This window comes from Pantherophis guttatus, chromosome 4, assembly GCF_059756535.1.
Source record: "Pantherophis guttatus breed Tessera chromosome 4, ASM5975653v1, whole genome shotgun sequence".
NCBI lineage: Eukaryota > Metazoa > Chordata > Lepidosauria > Squamata > Colubridae > Pantherophis > Pantherophis guttatus.
In genome coordinates, this window is record NC_142066.1 from 92411216 (window position 1) to 92430318 (window position 19103).

Sequence of the window (19103 nt, forward strand, 5' to 3'; positions counted from 1 at the left end):
ACCATATGTAGTCCATACTGTTTTGTAAAAAGATAGAAACAGTGGATTGAAGCCAGATTCAATAATACTTGGGAAGACATTGGTGACAATTAACTTAATATTGCTTTATATACTAATGATGACAAGTGTAAATCTCCTAATAATAAGAAACCAGTTTAAAAATGCATTCTGTTAATTGATTATGATGACCACAGTATTTTGGTTTCTTGCAGTTTCAATCTTTCATATTTAGAACCAAATAGCTGTTTATAGTTTGCTAAATTGTAATTGTATTCTTTTTGCTTTAATTGCATGTAGAATAGCTTTTAGTTGATCTTGCTGATAATGAAAGTTGTACAATTATCTAGATTTCAGAACATCTATGAATCTCAAATATAGCATTTATTTAGGCTGTGCCTAGGAAAAATAAAGTGGCTATTTATGTTCAAACATAGAGACAGAACTGTAAAAAGTTTCTGAAGTGAAAGCCTTGCAAAAGATGTAACATTTTAAAATATTGCATTGTAAACATCTCTGTGTTTTACTGAGAATTACCATTTATTTAGTGAGTCTTATTGTCAAATACTAACCTATCATCTCAGTCTCTCTTCTTTTTTACCTCTTGAAAAAAGATTTTGAGAATTTGAGAGAGGAACCAGAACTAGTTTTTACACAATGTATTTTTCATTCCTGTTCTACTTTGTTCTAAACCAGGGCTGTCAAACTCCCGGCCCATGAGCCAGATGCATGACACGCTACCACGTGCAGGTCTGGTTTAGGGAAGGGGAAAAAAGTCCTGATACATCATGCGACGTTGTGAATTTGACACCCCTGTTCTAAACAAAAAAGCAAATAGTATATCATATTTTTGTTATAATTAATGTAAATTGTTTTTAAAGAGAAACAATTTCTCTTTAACAAGTTTGTACAGAAATATTAAATATACATGCACACATATCTCCCTCTTTCTTTTTCCGATTGGAAGGTCAGTCCTATGAAATTCGGTTGTTAGATAATCGAAAAATGGGAGATATGCCTGAGATCAATGGGAAACTCATAAAGGTATGTTGGTAGCTCAACCTTGACTCTTGTTTCTTTTAAATTCTCTTATTGTCAGCTTTGCAGTAACATTTTGTTGCTCTGGGTGTTAAAATTCCACAATGTGAGTATGGAGGAAGCTTCTGATATACTCTGATCTGCAGGGACAGGTTTGGGAAGAGAATGTTCCTCTTCCAGTATTTCTTCCAGATAACTTTATCAGGAGGGGAGAATAACATTAAAAGCAACTACAAGCATGTGATTACATAGCTCTTTGTTTAAAAAGTTTTATTGGATTTTTATTTTTAAATATATATCAATATCAATACATTAACAGTGTGGCCTCTGGGTATAATTCATTTTGATACAAAAAGCAATAATAATAATAATAATAATAATAATAATAATAATAATATAATAATAATAATAATAATAATAATAATAATAATAATAATAATTTATATATATATAATATATATATAATTATATATATAATTATTATTATTAATAATAATAATAATAATAATAAGCGCATGGACAGCACTTGAAAAACATTGAAGTTTACATGGGCATGGCTTAAGATGGGAACCATCAAGAAAGAAACGGAAGGTTTAATACTCACTGCTCAAGAACAAGCACTACAAACTAATGCCATGAAAGCAAAGATACAAAAATCCACCAACAATCCAAACTGCCGACTTTGCAACAACAAAGTTGAAACTGTTTCACATTTAATATGTGAATGCAGCAAAATCGCACAAACTGATTACAAAGCTAGACACGACCGAGTTGCTAAATTAATCCACTGGTCATTATGTAAAAAATACAATTTACCTGTATCCAAAAACTCATGGGAGCATAAAGTAGAAAAAGTTTTAGAAAATGAGAAGGTGAAGATCGTGTGGGACTTTCGAATAAGACAGGTCGTCATTTGGAACACAACACGCCATATATCATAGTTGTCGAAAACCGAAACATATAATTTATTGACATCACGATACCCGGAGATACCAAAGTCGAAGAAAAAGAACTGGAAAAAATCATGAAATGATCGCGACCTGGCCATCGAAACTACATGACTATGGACAAAACATGTAACAATGATACCCACTGCCATTGGGGCACTTTAATTTAATTTAATTTAATTTCCAATTTATATACCGCCCTTCTCCCTGAGGACTCAGGGCGGTGTACAGCCAAGATAAGAACATAGAATACAAATATTAAAAACAGTTAAAAATATATATAAATTTGGCCCGAAAGTTAAGAAGTCACAAACTGATTAAAAGAATTTAAAAATTTCTTCTTAAGCTAGCCTGGCTTGCTGGAAAAGATGGGTTTTAAGGGCACGACGGAAGGCATTGAGGTCATGGATTCTCCTTATCTCAGGGGGCAACTGATTCCAGAGGGTAGGAGCCCCCACAGAGAAGGCCCTCCCCCTGGGGATCACCAGCCTACATTGTTTGGCTGATGGCACCCTGAGGAGGGCCTCTCTGTGGGAGCGCACGGGTCGATGGGAGGTCGTCGGTAGCAGCAGGCGGTCTCGCAGATAGCTAGGCCCTATGCCATGGAGCGCTTCAACCAACACCTTGAAGCGCACCCGGAAGACCACCGGGAGCCAGTGCAGCTCGCGCAGGAGCGGTGTTACATGGGAGCGCCATGTTGCTCCCATCACTACCCGCGCTGCTGCGTTCTGGACCAGTTGGAGCCTCTGGGTGCTCTTCAAGGGGAGCCCCATGTAGAGAGCATTGCAGTAGTCAAGGCGAGAGGTGACGAGGGCGTGAGTGACTGTGCACAAGGAATCCCGATTGAGAAAGGGCCGCAACTGGCGAATCAGGCGAACCTGACAGAAGGTCCCCCTGGTAACAGCCGTCAGATGTTCCTCCAAAGACAGCTGCCTATCCAGGAGGACTCCCAGATTGCGAGCCCTTTCAGTGGGGGCCAAAGACTCGCCCCCAATAGTCAGTGATGAAGTCAACTGACTATATCGGGATGCCGGGAGCCACAGCCACTCAGTCTTGGAAGGGTTGAGCTTGAGCCTGTTCCTCCCGATCCAGATCCGCACAGCCTCCAGGCACTGGGACATCACTTCAAGGGCATCATTGGGGTGGCCTGGGGTGGAGATGTACAGCTGGGTGTCATCAGCATACTGGTGGTATCTCACCCCAAAGCCATGGATGATCTCACCCAGCAGCTTCACATAAATGTTGAACAGAAGGAGCGAGAGGACCGATCCCTGCGGCACTCCACAGATGAGAGGCCTCGAGGTCGACCTCTGCCCCCCTGCCAACACAAACTGCGACCGGTCGGAGAGAAAGGAGGAGAACCACCGCAACACAGTGCCTCCCACCCCCAACTCTTCCAGCCGGTGCAGCATGATACCATGGTCGATGGTATCAAAAGCCGCTGAGAGATCTAACAGGACCAGAACAGAGGAACAAACCCTGTCCTGAGCCCTCCAGAGATCATCAACCAACGCGACCAATGCCGTTTCCGTGCTGTGCCCAGACCTGAAACCCGACTGGAACGGATCTAGATAAGATGTTTCCTCCAGGAATTGTGGGAACTGTCGCGTGACCACACTCTCAACAACCTTCGCCATGAAGCGAAGGTTGGAGACAGGACGATAGTTAGCCAATATTGCCGGATCGAGGGACGGCTTCTTGAGGAGAGGCCTCACCACCGCCTCTTTGAGGGCAGCGGGGAAGTGACCCTCACTCAACGAAGCATTAATAACGCCCTGGAGCCAGCCTCGTGTAACCTCCCAGGAAGCCAGTACCAACCAGGAGGGACACGGGTCCAGTAAACATGTGGCCGCACTAAGTCTCCCCAAAATCCTGTCCACATCATCGGGAGTCACAGCATCAAACTCCTCCCAGATAACATTCTCAAGACTGTTCCTCGTCACCCTGCCCTGATCTACCCAGTCAGAGTCCAAATCCTCCCGGATCTGAGCGATTTTGTCATACAGGTATTGTCCGAAATCCTCCGCCCTGCCTTCTAAGGGATCCTCCCGCACTCCCGGATAGAGCAGGGAGCGGGTCACCCTAAACAGGGCGGCCGGACGATTCCCTGATGACGCAATAGAGGCGGAAAATTAATTAAATTTTGCCGTCTCTATCGCCACTAGGTAGGCCTTAATATGCGACCTTACCAGTGTTCGATCAGATTCAGCGCGACTGGCCCTCCAACCATTCTCCAGGCATCTTTTCCAGCGCTTCATTTCCCTCAGCTCCTCAGTAAACCAAGGAGCTGCATGGGATCGGCACCGGGTCCGAGGCCGCAAAGGCACGACTCGGTCCAAGGCCCCACCAGCCGCCCGATCCCAGGCGGCTACCAGGTCCTCGGCCGAGTCATGTGCTAGATCCTCAGGAAATGGCCCAAGCTCCATCTGGAACCTGTCAGGATCCATCAGGCGCCTGGGGCGGATCCATCTAATTGGGTCCATCTCCCTGCGGCGAGGGGTCACGGTTTGAAGATCTAGGCGAAGGAGTGAGTGGTCAGTCCATGACAAGGGTTCCATGTCTATATCCCCTATAACAAGACCACTCAACCACTGGCCAGAGACAAAAATCAAGTCCAGAGTGTGACCTCCCCTGTGAGTAGGGCCATGAACTAACTGGGTCAGGTCCATGGCCGTCATGGAAGCCATGAACTCCTGAGCCACCTCAGACGTTTCACCAATGGATGGCAAGTTGAAATCACCCATGACTAAAAGCCTGGGTGTTTCTACTGCCACCGTGGCTATCACATCGAGTAGCTCAGGTAGGGCTGTTGCCACGCGGCAGGGACCCAGGTACGTAAGCAGCAAGCCCATCTGAACCCCACGGCCCCACCTCACAAGGAGGGACTCACATCCGGCTATCTGAGGCACAGTGGTCTCCCTCGGACCCAGAACCTCGTTAATAATAACCGCCACCCCCCCGCCCCTCCCCTGGGCCCTCGGCTGATGGAATGCTCTGAAGCCTGGTGGGCACATTTCAACCAGAGGGACGCCACCCTCCGGTCCCAACCAGGTCTCCGTAATACCCGCCAGGTCCGCTCCTCCCTCTTGAATAAGATCGTGAATGAGGGGGGCCTTATTGACCACGGACCTGGTGTTGCACAGATCCTGAGTATCTAAGCCACCTAGTATCCAAACGGAGCCTTGGGGACCGGGGCAAGCAATTGCTCTCAGACAGCGAGTGCGAGCACCCAACACCTGATATGGTCCTCTGCTCCCGCCATATCTGCCCCTCCCATCTACCGTGCCGATGGTACAACCCTCATAGATATCGTCCCCCATCCCTTTCCCAATCCCTCGTACAGTGCCCCCCAAATCGTTACCCTGTGCCGGGCACGGCTCTGACCCTGATGGATTCCCCCCCATCCGCCATAATCGTCTTCCCACTTGGTACCATGCCCAAGAATTTTACAAAACACATCAAGAAATTGCAGCTTCCTGCAATTCCTTCCTGCAACAGCAGAACTGCAAAAAACTGCACTACTCGGAACATCACATATTTTAATATGATACTTGATTGATACCTAAGACGCTTGCAGCAACCTGTATCAACCATTAGCACCAGTCAATGGTATTTCTGACACATTTTTTTTTGAAAAATTTTTCAGTTTTATTTCTATACACATAACATAAAATGTACATTTTCTTATACGTAATTTATCATACATATGCATGTTTTCCTTAAAGAAAGCATTAAAATAAGGCATTTTAACTACATTTGGAGTTGCTCTTCTACCGTTTCTTCCCTCATTTCGCAACAACCCTTCTTCTTCTCTTCTTTCCCTTCCCTCCCTCCTCTTCTCTCCTACTTTCTCATTCCTCCTCTCCTACCTCATCCTACTTCCCCTTCCTTTCCCCCCACTCCTCTCTTCTTTTCCCCCTTCTCACCTTCTCTCCTATGCCTCTCCTTTACCCTTCCTTCCTCTCCTTTTCCCTTTCTTCCATTCCTCTCCCTCCATCTCCTCTTCCTACCCTCTACTCCTCTCTTCTTTCTATGTTCTTTGCTGTGGAATATTCTCCTTGTTTGGTATCCGAGCAACTACTGTATTCTAATAGTCTATACTTTCTTTCAATTTCTTTTCAGATTTATTCTATTTATCAGTATTATCAACATAATTGTACATTTCTTCTTATTATCTTCTTTCTTTTCCCCCCTCCCATCCCCCTTTTTCATTTACTCTAGCGTCATCTGGGTTTCTATTTCTTTTTTATCCTCTCCCTCATTTAACTTTCTATTATCTAAATCATTTATCTATCCTCTTATCTTCATATTTCTTTTCTAACCATATATAAAATCTTCCCCATGTCTTGAAATACACTGATTCCTCTTTATCTCTTATTCTTAAAGTTAATCTATTCATTTCCGCACAGCCTAAAATCTTTTTTATTACTTCACCTTCTGACGGAATTTTTTCTGTCTTCCAATTTTGTGCAAATACAATTCTTGCTGCTGTTATTATATGTATAGTTAATACACATCTTCTTTACTATATCTCTCTGGGAGAATACCCCCTCATTGATGCTTGCCTGGATTCCGGCCGCCATTTGTGTGTCCCATTTGTGACGGCCGCCATTTTGAGGGCACGTTACTGCCGATTGCCATTTTGAGCCGTTAAACTGACAGCTGGCAGAATTTCTTTGTTTATCGCCACTGTTTGAGCCTGGGGAGTGGCTGTTCCGCTATCTTTTGGACGGCTTAGCCTGATTACCTGGAGGACTACAGCTGAGGCTTATTTGGCTGTTATTTTGGGTCAGTTTAGACACCTAATCAGCCACTTTTCTTTCTGCCTTTGACATTGTGTTGCCTCAGGAGTCAAGTGATCTTTACTCCGGACATTCTTTATTTCTGTGCGCTCGTTATTGATATGATGGCTGATTCGGATCTTTCATCAGACCTCGATCGAGAGATCGAGTCCTCCTAGAACCTTGAGCCAGCACTCTGTTACACGCAAACGTACTAAGTCCAAACATACCACTAAATCATCTGGAACTTCGTGTCCTTCGCGAACGGGATCCCAGCACAAATCTGAATTACAGCGCCGTAAGGCGCTAGAAAAACAGTTTGAGAGGGCCAGGAAAGCTCAAGGTCAGATGTCTTGTCCTGGGGTTTCAGAGGACTTGGGCTCTTCTTCCCACCACCTTTCTAAAGACAGTGTTTCTGTAGCCTCCTCAGCTGGATTCATGGCTACTGACTGCCAACCTACAACATCCTCGAATCTGAGATCCCTTCGCGGGGTTTCTGCCTCTTTACCCAATGTTGCTTTGGATCTTCAACCCGATCAACCTGCCAGGCCCAGAACATTGCCTTCAGCTACCTTCACTCCAACTGCTGCCGGGTTGCATCCAGAGGTGTCCTCAACCCAACTGGACTTACAATCATTGTTATCAGATACCTTGGCTAAGATTATAACAGCCAGTTTGCAGCAGAGTACAGTGACCACACAATCTTCTATGGCACCCCAGGCACCGGGCCGTACAATTCAACCAACCAAGGCGCCTGCCCAGTGTCAAGAGGACTATGTATCATCTGAGGAATCTGACCAGCTGAGGAATGTCCGGAGGACATGGAATTCTCGGAGGACGAGGGCCTCCTGCCCGACAAACCAGTGTTTACTGGTCTTTTTTGACCGGCGGTTTTTAAGTCCCTCTTACACAAGGCTAAATTAACCACACAATTTGGCCTGCTGGCTCCTTCCTTTGCTGATGGTTCCGCTCCATCTTCGTCTACCCATGATGCCGTGTTCCAAGTTTCCAAACCGGACAAGGACATTATTCCTTGTCCTCCGCTTTTTGCTGATGTGGTCCAGAGTGCCTTTAACCAGCCTGGAAACTTGACAGCTCCGAGCAGCTTAGACAAGCGACTTTACTGTGCGGCTACAGAATTGAAGGATATCTTAGCCTTACCAGCAGTTGACGCGCCAGTGGCAAACCTATCATCGTCTTCAGTGGTACCTGCTGACGTGATGGATGGTTTGAAATCCGATGAAACAAAAACTGAGACGGGATTTCGAAAAGCACACCAGGCGGCCGCATGGGCGATCAAAGCAGCCACTGCAACATCATTTTTTAACCGAGCGTCGTTGATTTGGCTCCGTAAGCTGCAGGAGTGTCTCCCAGCTACCGAGACCCGTATCCATCAAGATATCAATAAAATTGTTGCAGCTACGGAATATTCTGCAGATGCTTCGTTAAATGTGGCCAAGTTTGCCGCTCGCTCTTTGGCTTCGACGGTCACCAATCGACGCCTGTTCTGGCTTTGTAATTGGAAGGCTGATTCTAAAGCTAAATGGAAGCTTGCTTGCTCGATTTTCAAAGCCCCAGCCTTGTTTGAAGCAGCTTTAGAACCCCTTCTGGTGGAGGACAAGGAGAAACGTAAAATTCTTCCTTCTTCCTTTCGCAGACCGGACCGGAACTATGTACCCTACAGTCAACGACAGCCCTTTCGGCCTTACTCGGGAGCATCTGGGTCTTTCTCTCATCGACCCTTTGCCCAGGGAGGGGAACGCGTTCCGGACCGTCAACCATTCCGAGACCGTTCTTGCTCTCAAACAGCAAGTAAACGTCCTTTCTGGGGCGGAGGGTTCCAATCCTCCAAACGTGGCAAATGACTCCAGTCTTTCAGGTCCCATTGGTGGTCGTCTCCAGCAATTTTACCACCAATGGGAGCTTTCAACACCCAAGGAGTGGATCCGACACACTGTGCATCACAGACTATGTCTCGAGTTCATCGGGGTCCCTCCAAGTCGTTTTTGTCGCGGTCAGGTCTCGCACCTTCCCCACCACCAGCAGTTGATGGAGGCGGAGATTTCTCATCTGATGTCCCTCAGGGCAATAGAACCGGTACCTGCAGACCAAGAAATGACTGGCTTCTATTCCATTCTGTTCCTGGTGTCCAAGGCCTCGGGGGGTCACAGAGCCGTCTTGAACCTGAAACAACTCAACAAGTTCATCCTGTATCGCAGGTTCAAGATGCAATCGCTCTCGTCGATCCTCGCATATATCAGGCGCAACGATCTCCTCCAATCGGTGGATCTTCAGGAAGCTTATTTGCATGTCCCGGTACACCTGGCACATCGCAGGTATTTGAGGTTCGAATACAATTCCCATCATTACCAGTACTGTGCAATGCCATTTGGACTCTCTTCCGCTCCCAGAATGTTCACAAAACTGGTTGCAGTAGTGGCCGCATCTCTGAGGACTCTACTGATCTGTCTACTATGCTACTTAGACGACATTCTTGTCCTGTCAACGTCTCCACTTCAGGCGTCGAGCGACATGGACGCTGTGTTAAAAGGGTTTCAGAGTCACGGTTTCACCATCAATTACAAGAAGAGTCATCTTGTCCCAACCACCAGGATTCTTCATCTGGGAGTGGTGATAGATACGACCAAAGGCCAAGTCTTCTTGTCACCGGAACGAATACATGATACCAGGACATTAGTAACAACAGTACAGTCCAAGCGATCAGTACCTCTTCCCCAGCTATCTCAACTGTTAGGGAAGATGGTGTCTTGTATTGCTATCGTTCCCTGGGCACGCAGACACACGAGACCACTGCAATGGTTTCTCCTGCCTTTTCAGAAGTCCAAGCGCAGTACGTCTCCGTCGCCGGTTCACCTTTCACCTAAAGTACGGTTGTTCCTGACCTTGTCCCCTGCTCTTCTGGAAGGGTGTGTGTTCCTCAACGTCACCCGTCTCGTTCTGACATCAGATGCCACTCTGGTGAGCTCACCTCCTGGATGCCAGCTGGGGAGCTCACCTCTTAGATCAGGTTGTCCAGGGCCGTTGGTCACAGTCGGAGAAGGCGAACAGCATCAATTGGCTGGAATTGAGAGCTGTTCGCCTTGCTCTTCGTCACTTCCGTCCCATTCTGGAAGGTCAACACGTGTTGATACGGACAGACAACATGATGACCAAAGCGCATGTAAACTGAGAGGGGGGGACACGGTCCAAATGCTTGATGATCGAAGCGGGACATCTTCTGGCCTGGGCAGAATGACACACAGCGTCGCTAAGGGCCGATCATATTTCCGGAACTGCAAACACACAAGCAAACTGGCTCAGCCGGGAACGTATCGACCCGGCCGAGTGGAGGCTTCATCCGGACATTTTCAACGACATCGTTCGCCGGTTTGGTCAACCTCTCGTGGACTTATTCGCCACCACTCAAAATACACAACTGCCCAGGTTCTTCACAAGATACCAGTGCAGCGGGGCGGAAGGCTGCAATGCCCTTCGATATCCATGGGCGACCGGGCTCCTTTACGCCTTTACGCCCCTTCCTCTGATTCCACAAGTGATTCAGAAGCTGTTATCGGAGCGGGTGGAGGTTCTTTTGGTAGCTCCTCGATGGCCGCACAAGTTGTGATACGCGGACCTGTTAAATCTGTCCATTTCACCACCATAGACAATCGCTCAGCACGTAGTCTCTCTCAGCCAGGGGGTCATCGCCCATCCGGAGCCCCAGTGACTCCAGTTGACCGTCTGGCACTTGAGAGGCTCCTGCTGAGGAAGGACAGACTCTCTGATTCGGTCATTAACATCATTCAACAACTCGTATATATCAGGCTTCGTGGAGAACTTTTTCGATTTGGTGTGCTTCCCACCATGTGGATCCCACATCTGCTGCCATCCCAGATGTACTGGACTTTCTTTTGGACGGCTTGATGAGAGGACTCGCTCCGGCTACCTTGAGGCGCCAGGTTGCAGCTCTCGCCACCGTACTGACTTACGAGCCACATCATTCGTTGACCCAGAATCCTCGTATTCAGAGTTTTCTGCACGGAGCCTTCAACATTTCTCCACCGGTGGTTCACCATTTTCCGTCTTGGGATTCGTCGCTTGTACTTCAAGCACTTACCTCTTCTCCGTTTGAGCCGCTGGCTTCTATTCCTCTGAAATTCCTGACGTTCAAACTTACCTTCCTCCTCGCTATTACCTCGGCTCGGAGAATTTCCGAACTCACAGCCTTGTCAGTTCGGAAGGACCTTTGTATTTTCTATTCGGATCGAGTGGTGATGAGACTAGATCCGTCCTTCACGCCGAAAGTAAACTCCTGGTTTCACCGGGCCCAGGAGCTCATACTTCTGAACTTTTGCCCAAATCTTCGGGACCCGCGTGAAAGAAACTGGCACACCTTAGATGTGAGGAGGGGTCTATGTCGGTACATCAGGCGGACGGCGTCTTTTCGGCTCACAGAGGCCCTGCTCGTGTCGTTTCATCCTTCCACCATGGGAAAGAAGGTGTCTGCTGCTACCGTCGGCAGATGGATAAAGGCCTGCATTTTAACCGCCTAAATGAGCAAAAACAGACCTGTTCCGGGCAGGATATTTGCGCATTCCACCCGCAGTGCGGCAGCCACAGCAGCATGGGCAACACAAGCTTCTGTGCTGAATATCTGCCGAGCGGCTTCTTGAGTGTCTCCATCTTTGTTCATACGCCACTATAAAATTTGTCGTTTGCCCTTGGAGGCTTCTTTTGGACGTCGTGTATTGCAACAAGTGGCTACCTACCAGGACTCGGAGCAGTCAGCCTCCCGCCCCTAATGTTTAAGCTTGGGTAGATCCCAGCCTATGGATTGGAGGAGCAGCGTACTGGAAAACGGATGTTGACGTACCTGAATGTCCATTTTCAGGACGCTGCGACTCCAATCCATGCCCACCCTCGTTTGGGCTTCCTGTTCCTGAGTTACTTACCAGTGTTTCCTATTTTGGTTGGATTGCTTGAGTTCCAAGTTTCTTTGTCTTCGTGAGGAAAGACTGACGTGGAGGACCCAGGGTGGGCGTGGTCAGCCAAGGAGAGAAGAGAGAAAAAAATCTGCACTCAGTTTCCCCAGCAACATGAGGAACATCCCAGCCTATGGATTAGAGTCGCAGCGTCCTGAAAATGGACGTTCAGGTACGTCAACGTCCAATTTATGTTCCCCCAATTCCATTAGGTTTTTAATTTTTTTGCAGTTCCTTATCTAACTTCTTATATTCCTGCTCCAACTTCTTTTGAGTTTCCTGTCCCGTTTCTTTCTTTTTCCTGCATATGTCATTGCCAAACCCCTTATATATGCTTTGCTAGTGTCCCATACATTTTGCAATGATGTATCTTCTTTTCTATTTTCTTTGAAGAAAAAGATCAATTCTTTTTCCATATATTGTATAAAATCTTTCTCATTTAATAGGCTTTGATTTAAAGTCCATCTCATTCTTTTTCTTTGTCCTTTCCATATCATTATTGGATTGTGATCTGCCCATATATTTGCTTCTATATCAATCTTGTCTGGATATTAAGTCTATGGACATCCACATCATATCTATTCCTGACCATGACATATGCCTGTTTGAGTAAAATGTATATTGTTTTTCCTTTAAATTTCTTTTCCTCCAAGCATCCTGTAAGCTTAATTCATCTACCATTGTATAGAATGTTTTCGGGAGTGTCTTTCTTGGTTTTTTATTCACTTTTGTAGATTTATAACTAACTCATTATCAACAATCGCATTAAAATCTCCAATTATGCAAATATCTTCATATTCATATTCTAATATTTTCCAGTGTAATTTTGCATAAAATTCTTCTTGATTTTCATTACCCACAAGTAATATTTTTTTATAGTTCATTACAATTTCTACCATTAATACTCTTCCTTCCTCATCCTCATATATTTGTTTGGATTGTATTATCTGTTTGATGTAAAATGCCATTCTTCTTTTGCTTTGACAAGCCAAAGTTGTATGCAATGTCCCTAATTTTATTCGCTCCAAAAGTTTTTTACGTTGCTTTCTAATATGCACTTCTTGTAAGCATATAATTTCTAATTTTAGCTTCTCTAATTTATTGAATATTTTCCTTCTCTTTATTGCCGAGTTTAATCCATTTATATTCAAATATATTATTTTAATTTTAATTTTTCTTCCATTTCTTATTTATTTGTTTTGTCGATTTAGTCATTCTTATCTCCCTTAGTTCCTTAATTTCTTTCGCCCTTGCTCCTTTTCTTAACACTCTCTCTTCTTGTTCTTTTGTTGTCTCTCGTGGCTGTTCTTTCTTCTGTTGTTCATCCCCCTTTTCTTCCCTCAACCTTCCTAACTCTGCTTTCTCTACTGAGTCTAATCTGTATCTTTGTTCTTGCCAGTTCATCAATATTCCTTCTGGAATCAACCATCTAAAATTTATTCCCCTCTATCAAACATTTCGTGAGAAATTGATATTCTTTTCTCAGATTTCTCACTCTTCTTGGAATTTGTTTCAGTGCAACTACTTCTCTCCCTTTGTGCTTTATCGTTGTGTTTCTCATCAGTTGCAATATCTCTGTTCTCCATGTTTTCTGGGTGAATCTGACATGAATTTTCTCTAGGTAGATTATGTCTCATCACGTATCTTGTGTGTACGCTATATATCTCGTTGATTTCACTTAATATCCCTTCCTTACTTTCTTCCATTGCTCCTGCTAGTATCCGTGCAATTTTCTCTGCTAAATTTTCTCCCTTTTCTTCTTCAATGTTTTAAATAAAAATCAGCTTTATCCATTTCCAGGGTTATAATTGTTTTTTCCTGATTTTTATCAGGAAATTGTAAGTCCAGCTCTTCAACTTTTTTCTCCGTTGCTTCTGCTTTTTTCTTCCAATTGCTGCAATCGTTGTTCATTTTTCCCTATCATTTCTTTAACTTCTTTCAATTCTCCTTCCATTTTTTCCATATTTCCTTCCATTTTTTCCATTCTCCCATCTACCTTGTCTAATCTTGTCTTAAGATCTTCATATATAGTCTGTAGCGTATTTTTTAATTCTGTGTTTATTTTCTCTTGCTGTGGTGTGGGTTCTGTTGTCTTTTGCCCAATTGTACCAGATGCTGCAGATATTGATGGTGATGATGAATGTAGTGTTGTTTTCTTCATCTTGTTTTTTCAAATCTTACTGCCCAATTTATAATCCAAATATTCGATTTCTTCAAATTCAAGCTGCCCACTCAAACTCTTCAGGTTCTTGCTACCCACATAGATTTAATCCATACTCCATATAGGAGGGGGAAAAAGGTAGAAAGACTATCTGAAAAAACACCAAATAAATAAATAAATAAATAAAAAGCAGCCAAGATGCCCCAAAAAGGCAAGAAGAAAAAAAAGAAAAGAAAAAGAAAAACAAGAGAGAAAAAAGATTTTTCAAATCTTACTACCCAATTTTATAATCCAAATACTCGATTTCTTTAAATTCAAAATACCCAATCAGACTCTTTAGGTTCTTGATACTCTAATCCACATATATTTGATCCATAAACCATACAAAAAGCCAAGAAAAATCAAACAGCCCAAAAGGGCAAAAATAGAGGAAAAAAAATAGAAAGAAAACTTCAAACCTTCAAAACTTCAAACTCAACTTTTCAAATTACAGTTCTTTAGCCAAAAATGCCTCTTTTCGCAATCTGCTTTCAATTCGTTAAATTACTTTTTCAGCTTTTGTTAATTAGCTTTTATTAATGGCTTCCGCTTCTTCGCAGCTCTTCCGGAGGTGGGGAGGTAGCCTTTTTCCACTCCCTCCCCTCTCTCTTTGTCAATTTTCTCAAGTAAAATAGTTTTAAAAGTTCAGGAGTTAAATATATAAAGGAATCTTGTTTCCAAGACCACAGTTTCTCACTCAGGTGATCACCTCGTTCTTTTTTCCTTCTCTTCTTGTGTGTGGCTGCCCGGCTTTTGACTGTCTTCCCTTGCTGCTGGGTCGGAGGCTGATGCAGACACTTCAGGGAACTTGCGACTTCCCTGATTGTGCCTGCCTGTGCCTCCATTCTTCACTGTCCCTACAGGACAGCTATGATCCCTAAAGCAGCTGAGATATCAGCATTTTCCAGGAGCCCCGGAATTTGCTGTACCGCCGCTGGCACTGGTCACACCACTCCTTTGTGACACATTTTTAAATGTTCAGTTGACTTGAGTTTCATGTTTAATGAATAAAAGAGAATAATAATAATTAATAATAATTGTTGTTACACTAATCAAACAAAAAAATGGAAAACAGCAAATGGGATTCTCAAATTTGTTCTCAACATCAGGCGAGGAATCTTCCAGGGGGACTCATTTTCACAACTGCTGTCCATCATCGCATTAATTCCACTGACAATAATCCTACGAAACACAAAACTGGGATACCAAATCTCAAGCCAACATGGCAAGATAAACCATCTACTATACATGGATGACTTAAAAATGTATGCGAAAAGCCCCAGTGAACGTAAATCAATATTCAACACAGTTCAATTATTTAGCAGCAACACCAAAATGAACTTTGGACTTGAAAAATGTGCTGTATTATCCATGCAGCAAGGAAAAATGGAAAAAATAGAAGGAATAGAATTAGGAAATGGAAACATAGTGAAAGCATTAGCAAAGGATGATGGTTACAAATACCTAGGCATATTGGAAGCAGATAACATCTTGAATGGAAAAGTCAAAGAGTCAATGCAAAAGGAATACATCAGGAGGGTCCGCAAAATATTAAAATCAAAACTGAATGCTGGAAACATAATTAAAGCCATTAATACATGGGCAGTGATATGCTACTCAGCTGGAATTATCAACTGGACTTTGGCTGAACTGGAAAACTTGGACTGGAAAATGCACAAACTTTTGAATATGTACCACGTTTTACATCCACGAAGTGACATTGACAGCTGCCAAGAAAAATAGGGGACAGAGGACTATGGCAAATCACCAAACTGTAGAAGAAGAAAAACAAAGTTTGAATGATTATTTTTCAAAGTTTGAAAAATTGCTGCAGGCTGTGAAAATGAAGAAATTATAAAAACAACATAAACAAAGGCAGAATATAAGGAAAAACAGCTGGATGACAGATTAAATAGATGGAAAACCAAAACTTTGCATGGACAGCACTTGAAAAACATTGAAGGAAAATGTGATGACAACTTTACATGGGTATAACTTAAGATGGGAACCATCAAGAAAGAAATAGAAGGTTTAATACTCACTGCTCAAGAACAAGCACTACAAACTAATGCCATGAAAGCAAAGGTACAAAAATCCACCGACAATCCAAACTGCCGACTATGTAACAACAAAGTTGAAACTGTTTCACATTTAATATGTGAATGCAGCAAAATTGCACAAACTGATTACAAAGCTAGACACAACTGAATTGCTAAATTAATCCACTGGTCATTATATAAAAAATATGACTTACCTGTATCCAAAAAGTCATTGGAACATAAAGCAGAAAAAGTTATAGAAATTCTTGTGGGACTTTCGAATACAGATAGATCGTCATTTGGAACATAACATACCAGATATCACAGTTATCGAAAACCGAAACATACAATTTATTGACATCGCGGTACCAGGAGATGTCAGAGTCAAAGAAAAAGAACTGGAAAAAAATCACAAAATATCACGACCTGGCCATTGAAACTACGCGATTATGTAACAGTGATACCCATTGTAATCGGGGCACTTGGTACCATGTACAAGAATTTTATAAGATACATCAACAAATTGCAGCTTCCTGCAATAACACCAGCAGAACTGCAAAAAACTGCGCTACTTGGAACATTGTACATCTTAAGAAGGTACTGGGTTGATATCTAGGACGCTGGCAGCAACCTGTATCAACCATTGCTACCAGTCAATGGTATTTGTGATGTACTTTTGACTGGTCAGTTGACTGAGTTTCATGTTTAATGAATAAAGTATATAAACAATAATAATTAATAATAATAATTGTTATCTTAATCAAATTTATATAATCCTAGTATTGATATACATGTTTATTTTAGAGTAATTATTCAATATTTCAATGTTTCATTTTAATGCCAATGATATTATTAAGCGTACATAGTAATACCATCTTTCAATCTCTAAGGACATGGACAGGATACTGGGGCTGCTGAACGCGACCACATGTTTATTGGACCCGTGTCCCTCCTGGTTGGTGCTGACCTCCCAGGAGGTTACGCGAGGCTGGCTCCAGGGGATTATCAACGCTTCCTTGAGTGAGGGTGCCTTGAAAGAGGCGGTGGTGAGGCCCCTCCTCAAGAAGCCTGCTCTGGATCCAGCTGTTTTGGCTAACTATCGTCCAGTCTCCAACCTTCCCTTCTTGGCGAAGGTTGTTGAGAGTGTGGTGGCGTGACAGCTTCCTGGGTACCTGGATGAAGCTGTCTATCTGGATCTGCTCCAGTCCGGCTTCAGGCCTGGGTACAGCACAGAAACGGCATTGGTCGCGTTGGTGGATGATCTCTGGAGGGCTCGGGATAGGGGTTGCTCCTCTATTCTGGTCCTGTTAGATCTCTCAGCAGCTTTTGATACCATCGACCATGGTATCCTGCTGTGCCGGTTGGAGGGGTTGGGAGTGGGGGGTACCGTTTTGCGGTGGTTCTCCTTCTATCTCTCTGACCAGTCGCAGTCGGTGTTGGCAGGGGGGCAGAAGTCGACCCCGAGGCGCCTTGCTTGTGGGGTGCCACAGGGGTCGGTCCTATGCAAAGCTGGAGTGTCCTTTCCAGAGCACGAGGCCTGGGTAGATTAATATAGAGGATAGACCCAAGCAGCAGATATCCCCTCTCCACATCGCAGAAATAGTCCAATGGAACGGCAAAGCCAATACAATTAGTTCCAGGAGTTACCAGAACGTGACTGTACACAGTCACAAACTGCTTCCGGGACTCCGGCTCCAGATTTTGCCTCGAGGTTGACTCCTAAAGACTTTCCCATAGATGGGTATAGCCACAAGGCAGTGGAGGTTTGAGATCGGAGTTTTCCTTCTCCTACATAAGTTGCCTTCCAAGGTTAGCAGACACCATCTAACCGGTTTTTCCCACGCACACAGCTAACAAGACTTCCCACTTACACTCAATCAAACAGTAGCCCTGGTAGCGCAGCAGACTAAAGCCCTGTACAGACTAAAGCCCTGGTAGTGCAGCAGACTAAAGCACCTTTGTACCTCATTGGGCAGCTACCACCCGCCTTAAGCTGGGCAACCCCCAGCCAGTAAGTTTCTGCCCCGCCACAGTCTGTTAACCTCACAAGGTGGGTGGGGTTTAGGGTCAAAGCCGACAAGCAGATCGATAACTTTGCACCATGCAACAAATATAAGAAAACTTTAGCCCTAAAGTTGGGCACCTGGAATGTTCGGACAATGACCCCCGGCCTGTCTGACAATTTACAAGAGATAGATGACGTACGTAAGACAGCTGCCATTGATATGGAGTTGAGCAGACTGCAGATGGACATCATTGCCCTTCAAGAGACAAGACTGTTAGACTCGGGATCTATAAAGGAGAAAAACTTCTTGTTCTTCTGACAGGGAAAACCATCAAACAAGTCTAGGGAATATGGGGTTGGCTTCATGGTCAGAAACACCCTACTAGGATTCATTACTCCACCTGCTGTATGAAGTGAAAGAATTCTGTCCTTGCAGCTCCACCCATCAGCAGGGCTGGTTACTCTTATTAGCACATATGCTCTGACATTATCATCTTCAGTAGAATCCAAAGACAAATTCTATGACGATCTGGCTGCTACTGTCAAGAAAATCCCTGAGAAAGAACTACTGTTTATCCTTGGCGATTTTAATGCCAGAGTTGGAGCTGATTATAGTTCTTGGCCCACTTGTTTAGGTCAGTTTGGCTTTGGAAAGATGAATGAAAATGGCCAACGACTGCTGAAGTTTTGCTGCTACTATGATCTTTGCGTTAGCAATACATACTTTAAAACAAAGCCTCAACACAGAGTCTCTTGGAGACATCCAAGATCGAAGCATTGGCACCAGCTCGACTTGATTCTTACCAGGCGCTCCAACCTCCCCAATATTACAATCACACGCAGCTATCAGGGTGCTGATTGCGATACAGACCACTCCTTGGTGTGCAGCAGAATAAAACTGCAAACGAAGAGATTGCATCACTCGAAGAAGGAAGGAAGACCCTGCATTGACATCAACAAGACCCTCAATCAGGGCGAAGTGGAGGAATTTGCACAAGCACTCAAGGAAACTCTCCCAGGCCCAGCTGAAGTAAATGCATCTGAACGATGGGAATATTTCAAGAATGCTGTTTATAACACCGCCTTGTCAGTATTTGGTAAGGAGATCAGAAAG

General features: G+C 44.1%; 1 protein-coding gene across 18 annotated transcripts in view; it reads left to right on the forward strand.

Annotated features, from left to right (window-relative positions):
* UBP1 (upstream binding protein 1) overlaps positions 1 to 19103 on the forward strand; it is a 195007-nt gene that overhangs the window by 26650 nt on the left and 149254 nt on the right. For all 18 annotated transcript variants that reach the window (XR_009620975.2, XM_060686034.2, XM_060686036.2 and 15 more), the window contains one exon: positions 965 to 1041. Coding sequence is in view for 17 of the 18 variants with exons in the window: in XM_060686034.2 (XP_060542017.1) it covers positions 965 to 1041 (77 nt within the window). In the remaining variant the exon portion in view is untranslated. The remainder of the gene's footprint in view (positions 1 to 964; positions 1042 to 19103) is intronic.